We start from the raw sequence: 8,683 nt of genomic DNA, 5'->3' as shown, positions 1-8,683 counted from the left end.
TTGGTGTCCAAGGAAAAGCCTTTTACAAAGGGTGATCGACCTTGGCTAGCTTTTCCATTTGAATAATAGACTCGTCAATAACCTTTAGAATCTATGTGTTCAACTTACTTAGTACTGTAATTAACTTAGTCTTGTACTATAGTTGAACATATAGTAGCCACACAACCAGGACACAATGATGATGATCAAGACCGTTGATTTCGTTGTGCTTGTTGATCACATCATTCACGTAAAATTTTAGCTCTATCCAGTTTTGAATACCCTACTTGATAATAAACTAAGTCTTGTGCTGTAATTAAATGTAAAGTAGCCACACGAGTGCGACACAATCATGACGATCGAGACTATTGATTTTGTTCTACTTGTTCATTAGATCATTCAAATGAATTTTTTGCTCGATTGGATTTAGAAAGCCACTTCATTTTGACACAAATTCATTAACAAAATGGTATTTTCCTCGCAATAAGATGTTTGTGTTATAGTGTAATTATTTTTCTTCAGGCGCCAAGAGTAGTGACAAATTTGAACACGTAAAATTTTACGCACTATCATTCCCTCCTCACAACTTTCCCAATTTTTTTCCTGAACTTCCATTCCGTTCTCACGAATAACCTTTAGAATCTATATGTTCAACTTACTTAGTAATTAAGAGGAATCAATCTCTTGACATGATGATCGAAGAAGAAATAAATCTCGACCCAAAAAAAAAAGTACTCCTGTGAAGATGGAAGTTTAAACTGCCCAGCTAATCCATTCCAAAAACAGAACCAAAAAAAAAAATTAAGCATCCCATGGAAATACCCTGCCCTCTTTGTGACCTTATTAGTTTTTTTTGACATACGGTATATATCAACGGGGGAATCAGAGGCTATCTATAGCCCTGAAACCCAAACCTACTCCCCGTGGAACTTAAACTCAGTGACCTTATTAGTTAAACAGGAGTCTTATGGATATAAAAATTTAACTAAAAGTCTAAAGCTAAAAGGAATACCAAAAAGTGCAGGTTAATTTATAGCATTGAAAGTGCAATGTGAATGGCTAATTAAAGAGAGGTGAAGAGTTAATAAACATATTTTATCCCACCTCCTAAGATAGAAAATGAAGATTCAGTCAAATGGCCGGAATAAATAAGCTAGGCTCCACTTTTGAAGAGCACTTTTCACCGTCCAAAGCAAATCCTAAAAATAAAGTCGGTAGCTTAGGCCATGGAGATGCTCATGCAGCCCCGCAACCACCTTTCTTTTCCAGCTCCACTTGTTATATATACACATATTGTAAGGACCAATTCAGAAAACACTAGTTTTCGCGTGTGTAGGTGTATGGTAACCAGAAATGGGAGAGAAGAGAAACACTGCTTCGATGTTGATGGTCATGGGTTTGATAGCGGCGATCATTGCGTTTACTCAGCCAATTCTCATCAACTCTAGAGTACTACTGCCTTCCACTTCAATGGCCGAAAATCAGATCGATACATCTGATGAAACCATTCATGGGTTTGAATCTGTTGGAACATCTTCATCTCTTGAGTCATTGAGCAGCACAGACAGGCGGCAGGTTATGGTGAAAAATCAAGTGTATGTATTAGTTTCGGGACCAAGCGACAAAGGAACCGGCCACAAGTAAGTTCAATATCCGTTTCGAGTATTTTTCTGTTTGCTGTGGATATGTACTTATTGGGAGGCAAAGTATTCACGTAGTTTTGTAATAATATTAGTGATTACAGGTTTAGGCTAGTACATTTTAGGGAAATTACATGTAGTTTTGTATGGGAGATGTTTCCAGCTGAAATCAAAAGCAATACTAGTGGAAATTGGTAAAGATGAGCAGTTCTGTTTTTCTGCTTTTAATTCCGAACACCTTCAAGAAAAAGAACTCCCAATCGCTAACAAACAAAAACTTAAGAAATTTGCATTACCAGACCAATCCCTCGCAGCTAAAGCTCAGATATAGTCTGTTAACAAAAGTTACAAAACTGCTTGGCCCAATGCAAGCATAGTGATTCTGTTTTCACACTTCTAATTTGCTAAAATTGAAAACAAAAACACCACACATCAATCCTCAAAACTGGGTTAGTTAACATTTCTTGCCTCACAACTTCGTGTATGTTTCCCCACGTCCAAAATGTACACTCAGTTGTGCGATTGTGCCTCAGAGTTTACGAATTTCGACATTCATGTAATTGTGTCAGTTTGGGAGGTGAAATTATGAAGAGTAAATATCAGCCTAAAGCCAAAGAAAAGTGATTAGGGTATTGCTCGGTCTCAACTATCTGGTCGGAGGGCAGGCAGTCGCCGAGGATGGGTTGTAGGAAGCCAATTATACAAAAGAAGGGGGGAAAAAGGAAAATTATTTTTTGTAATGGCTATTAACAATATCAAAAACTGATCTAGAATTCTTAACAGGAGTATGCCGGCTACACCATATTACCTTTAGTCCTTGAATCAAAGACTCATCTAAACCTCCGGATAGATCCCCTCGAAGACCTGAGGACAAAAGGGACACATGAGTAAGAAGTTGAAAAGTGAAAAAACCAAAGGGTGTTTTCTAACACATTCAACACATAGAGCAAGCTAATTGAAATTGTATTGACCAATCTCTTAAAAGCAACAAGTTTTCAAGACATAAGAAACGACCAAATAGGATGGCTAACCATAGCCAATGAAAATTAGGGACCTTGGCTATCCAACAACAGAAAAATCCCCCCGTCCCTCACTCTCTCCCAATTTCTTGACACTAATGAAAATAAGAAAGAAACAGTCTCAAAAAAAATTCAAGAGGTGCAGAGAAGAAAGATTGAAGGAAAAAACATGGTGACTTCCATGAGAGGGCAATTTGAAGCGCAACACGGTGGAAGTGAATGTGTTACCCACAAATAACAACCTGCTTTAAAGATACTAGCTGTGCTATGAGGATTTCCAGACTTAACATGGTAAATACTCCCTCTCTCCAATTTCTGACCCTAACAACATTCGATCACCTTTCAAGCATTTCCAACAGAACATGAACCTAGCATGATCCACATAATCGGTAATAACGAATAGATATACGAAACCCTCAATGCTATCAATCTTAAAGGAAGAAAACAACCAATGGACTAAACTATATGTTGCCACAATTTGTTAGGCTAGTAGCTAGCTTCTGTTTTTACGAACTCATGCAATTTATGCTACTCTGCAAAGATCGCTGCCAAGAAAATGGACTTGTAATCCAAAATAAAAACCATTCCGCATAAAGCAAAAAGAGAAACTTAGAATGATAATGCCTCAATTGTTAAATGGAAAGGTTGCTACCAACCCTCCTTGCCAAGAAAAAAAGAGGGGCGTATAAAGAACACTTGGTAAAAAATGAAGATATATAACTCCATCTGGGGCCATATAAAGAACACTTGGTAAAAAATGAAGATATATAACTCCATCTATCTGTCATTCCATGTATTGACTTAAAAGACTAAGAAACTATTCATCAACTTTTAAGTGTCCATCCTCCACATGAATCAAGTGCTTGATTATCCAATTTTGACAAAAATCACCTTGCTGGTTCATGAATATGACTGTGTGAGTGATTGTAGAACGTATAACTCACCCACTTCCACAAACATCAATCCCTCTCTTGGTTACATGATTTTCTTATTTTTCTGTCCTATTGTTTACTTTCTTTTTTGAGTAACGAAGTTCAAAAATTAGAAACAAAGCAATTAATGTCCAGGTTCTTGGCCTAAAACCAGCAACACTCCATGGAAATCTGCCGGAAAACTTATAAGAGAATAGATGATTTAGCATGTTGAGAAGATAAATGTATTACAATAAAAAATGGTGTAGTAAGCAGTTTCAAATTAGTTGTCGTCCGGATAATTCAGAAGAGAAGACATAGGAAACAGGACCATACCATCAAACTGGATTCATGATCAGAATTCTGTACAACCACCAAAACCTAACTGGAAAAAGAGAGAAGACCACAATTAGAATTTAGAAATATAAGTCAGAGAAGGAAACCCATAAAAGAAAATTCAAACAAAATTCAATATTAACGGTATATGTACCTGGACAATTGATGGAACAGAGTTGCCTTCCCTCATCCGGACAGAACTAAATGTAAGGATTTAGTTCGGAAAACCTGAAGATGGTACCGTGGTGCTGTGGGTTCCATGGGAGACCAAGGGAGAAGGGGGATGGGAGAAGGGGGGTTTGAGAGAGGGATAGAGATAGAGCAAATAAATTGTTTTATTACTCGTGGCCATGGGTTTTGATTTGAAATTTGAAAGCATGATCCTGTTTCAGGATAAACAGATTTGTACACGTGAATCTCCACGGTTGAAACATATTGGATGACTTGGGTCTGCTCTTTAGATGAGAAGGAGCAAATAAACGGCCAAGATTTATAGAGACCATCTCAACCAATAAGAGAGTGACACATACACACTTTAGGGGGAAAAAAAAGTGCTGTTTTATTATAGAGATGTAGAAGACATTTGAAAAAGTGACTTGCTTATGTAGAAAATTAACTTTTTCTCCCAAATTTAGTTCAAAATTAAGGAAGACCGGTGCGGATGCTCGTTTTTTCTTTTTTGCATCAAAAAAAGAGCTTCATAGATATATAAAAGAGTCAATATAGGAAATAACCGAGTACAGACCCAAATACTAAATACAAAGCAAACAAGAACAAGAAAAATTACAAGTTAAATAAGGGAAATACTGCAAATGTGGACTGATTGAGCAAGAAAGCATAAATCAAACAACAAGGGGGCTGCAATTGTTGGAACTCCTTAATGCTTTCTCAAAACTCAGTTAAGTCCAATATGGGCTGAGATGACCTAGGCCACTGCGGAAATAATCGTCCCACTAACTCCACGACCTTGGAAATCATTTAAGATCAACGTGACCACGGCCACCGCATTCTAAACACAAAATATTACCAGTTCCACCACAACCTAAGCATCGGACTTTGACAATGATGCCTTGGCTTTCCAATATAGAGTCAACATATAAGCCAGAACCAGAGCAAGTGCGGCAAAGGACAGCCCCTTTGGCTTGGCAATCAGGGCAGCTGGGGTTATCTCCAATTACTTTCTTTGCTAAAGATAAACCTACTGGCGTCTCAATTATCTCCTCCGGTATAGCCTTATCATAACAAAACAGCGATTCAAGACTGCTTCTTCGCCTGTGAGCATCTTCAACTGCATTACACAAAGCCTCGCCGCGAGAAACGGCACCGTTGTTGGAAAGGGCATCGATTGTGGTACTGATGGGTTGTCTCCCTTTGAAACCAAACAACGAATGCCTTTGAAGATGAGGCATAATGGGTGGAGACAACATGGTGAACACTGATGATGAAATCGTCCTCATCGTTGAATCAATTTTCAAAGCTGCTTTTCCAGATTGGAGGGGAAACAATTTCCGTGCAATAGTTGATCAGGTGGAATTTTTTTGTGAAGAAATTAAAAAGGGTTCATTCGAAACACAGTTGCAAGAGTTGCGGAGGAATCGATGGTTTTATATGTATAGAAATGGCAACTGGGAGAATTGGGCGGATATGGGCATTTCCGTACCCGATATGACTACCCTACCCGAATCCGCCCCAATAACCGGACAGTAGAGGGGACTTCTCCCATACCTGAACCAAACAGGGTTCGAGTATTCTCCGAACCGAACGGGAAACCGAATCTCTCCCTTAAGCGGTCCAGTCAAGACCAATCAAGCAACAAAAAATTGATAGACCAAACCAAAATAGACCCATTTGAACTACGTCATTGATTTTTTTATTATTATTATTTGCAACAACGTTATTGATTGTCCAAATTCACAAGCCAGCCAATTCAAAACAACCAACTAACAATACATCTAGAGAACTAAATCCCATTTATACAACAGTTTCATCTCAAACTGAAAAACAGAGAGAAAATCTAAGATGAACCAAAATCTCAACAAATACTGTTAGGGAAGCACAATCAGTTTAAGAAAAAGGTCTAGAGCAAACCCTACTTCTTCTTAGTTCAAAACAACCAACTGATTATCTACAAAAAGAAACGAATCCCATTTATACAACAGTTATTGCTAACGTAGAGAGAGAGAGAGAGAGAGAGAGAGAGAGAGAGAGAGAGGAGAGAGACTTACAGCCGGAAAACTCAGCAGAGGGAGATCGACGACGACAGACGAAGTGGTGATGATCGGCCGCGATGGCGGACGGAGAAGACGATGGGGCTGGGGTACGGGCGTGGGTGAATGTTGAATAATAGGAGTAGCGTATAAAACTGATTCAAGGATTTCCGGAGGAATCGATGGTTGTGTATATATGTGTATATATACATATGAAAATAATTTTGTTCCTCCACTTTTTTTATAGATGCACTCCAAAATTTTATCTCTAATGTTTTAAAATACGCATAGCGCATTTGCAAATATATATTCGCGCCGGGCTCCACTCGAAGTCCCGAGCAAATAATCGCAGCCATTCAATCTGTTTAAAACATAATGTTAAGAGTTTTCGTAATAAAAAAGTAAACTCATTCGAGTATTGATAAGGACTTGATCGATTCATTTAGTTTTTATTCTGTAATTTTAGAGACAAATACCAATAGAGTTTTTATCGATATTCGAATGAGTTTACTTTTTTACGAGAACTCTTACAAATATGTTTTAAACAAATTGTACACTCTGATCATTTGCGCGAGACTTTAAAATGGGTTTTCACACAAGTTGAGTGTCATTTTATGTGTCAAACTATGTGTTAGCATCATATAAATATAATATATGGGGCTGGTTCCCCGCGTATGAAAGTCAACACAAGTTTTGCATTGTGCTCTTTTCGGAGTTTCACGCAAATAATCGAGGTCGTTTGTTCAATTTGTTTAAAACGTTTTGTTAGGAATTCCCGTAAAACTCAACTTATTTAGATAACGGTAAGTGCTTAATCGATTTATTTAGTTTTTATCTTGTCAAATTTAAGGACATATACCATCAAACACTTACCGATATCTGAATAAGTTGAATTTTACAATAACTCTTAATAATAGTATATTTTAAACAAATTGAACAACACTGAACGTTTGCATTGGACTCCAAAGTGATTTTGTATCAAAATTTGTATCGAATTTTTTTGAGAGGAGTCAGAGGACCGTCGCGTATATAGATGGGGTGGAATAGAAAAGAAGCGGCCGGCGTTACATTTTTAACCTTTCTTTATCAACCAGTTTCAAAAGTTTAATTTTGATCGGTCTTGTTATTGTCAGTCTACTGAGCTGACGATAAGCATATTAAAAAATAAGAAAAATACGTATTTCTATGTTTTTTTTATACCCTTTAATTCACATTCACATACGCATTATTGTCAGCTCATTAAATTTATTTTAAAATTTTTCAATTTTGATTTGTCATTTTTCGAAAACATTCGAAACAAAACCTTAACGAACAAAAGCAGGCTCCTTAAATGGCACCTAGATGGCTAGGTGCCATGAACTGATGGGCAAAAGATAGCAGTGAATATTTATTATTTTTTTGTTACTTTATAGCATTCCCAACCGCCTTAACAAAATTTTAAGCAAATTAGTTAGAAAACGTATTTTTCTGGTTTAGTTAGCCCAAGTTTTTACACTATCCAACAGCCTAGCTTTTTTAGGTTAATTATTATATTAATACTCCATATGCGTACAACCCGGATCTCATCGCCATCACAATTCTCCTTCTCCGACATCGACGTACAAACTTCTGTCTTAAATGATAGTGAAACCCACGTCTCCGTCTCTCTCTCTCTCCCTCTCCCTCTCTCTCTCTAACTGAAATCGAAACCCACAAATCCTCTTCTCTCAAATCCCACAAATCGGATTTAAAGATGATTCGTACTTCTGGGGCAAGTTTCCGTCGATTTCGTAACCACAAATTTGTCAATTTTCGAAAACTCCAGCAGTTCGGCAAAGTAGAAAATAGTAAAATAATATGGGGCGAGTGATCCGTACCTTGCTGGTTCAAGCGAGGTACTGTAGCTCCCAAGCAAATTGGCGTGGCTGGAGCAAGCCTCCTGGGTATGTGATTTCACCGGTTTTCTCGCCACTTTTGTCAATTTTTGGGCTGGGGCGAGTCTTTGGAGATGGTCTTACAGCTCGTTTGGAAGGAGGGTTTTCGAGAGAAAAGAAAGGGGACGGACGGAGAAGGGATTCTCTCCCTCGTTTGGAAGGCTCAGGAGGCGAAAAAGGGTGAGAGAATGAGGGAGACAGGAACCCCCTCACACCTCAATTCCGTTTCTCACCAAAAGTGGCAAGATTCCGGGAGAAAGGGAGAGAGTGAGGTGCGTGGGTGAGAGTAGATCTCACTCGGGCAACTTCCGGCAGCACGTGTGGTCCACCCTTTCATCAGATCGTTGTCGTACTTGCACCGTTGTCTTCGTCTCGTCAAAGAGAAGCTACTTTTGTAATCAAAACTGAGTTTTGAACATTTTGATTTCGGACCAGTCACCGGAGATGGGGTTATAGTCGCTGGAGATGAAGTTCCAGTCGCCAGAGATGATATTTAGTCGCCGGAGAAGAGCGAAACAGAAACTTTCAGGTCGTCGGAGATGGAGTTGAGGTCGCCGAAAATGGAGTTGAAGTCGCTAGAGATGTGGAGAGAGTTTGATTTCTCACGATTGTTTGGATGGGTGGGTGAGAAATCACAACCATTTCTTCTCTTTTCTCACTAATAAAGGAGACCACTCC

General features: G+C 38.5%; 1 protein-coding gene across 1 annotated transcript; it reads right to left on the bottom strand.

Moving 5' to 3' along the window:
- Positions 1–4,588: 4,588 nt before the first annotated feature.
- Positions 4,589–6,308, bottom strand: LOC131336190 (uncharacterized). The gene is made up of 2 exons (XM_058371931.1): positions 6,111–6,308; positions 4,589–5,362 (listed from the first exon to the last, which is right to left on the bottom strand). Exon 2 carries the CDS (start codon positions 5,340–5,342, stop codon positions 4,860–4,862), a length of 483 nt encoding a protein of 160 aa, XP_058227914.1. The 5' UTR covers positions 5,343–5,362; positions 6,111–6,308; the 3' UTR covers positions 4,589–4,859.
- Between the last annotated feature and the right edge of the window lie 2,375 nt (positions 6,309–8,683).

Source organism: Rhododendron vialii, chromosome 8a, assembly GCF_030253575.1.
Source record: "Rhododendron vialii isolate Sample 1 chromosome 8a, ASM3025357v1".
NCBI classification, from domain to species: Eukaryota; Viridiplantae; Streptophyta; class Magnoliopsida; order Ericales; family Ericaceae; genus Rhododendron; species Rhododendron vialii.
The sequence above is the reverse complement of the archived record's forward strand: the minus strand, read 5'-3'. Positions and strand labels throughout refer to the sequence as shown.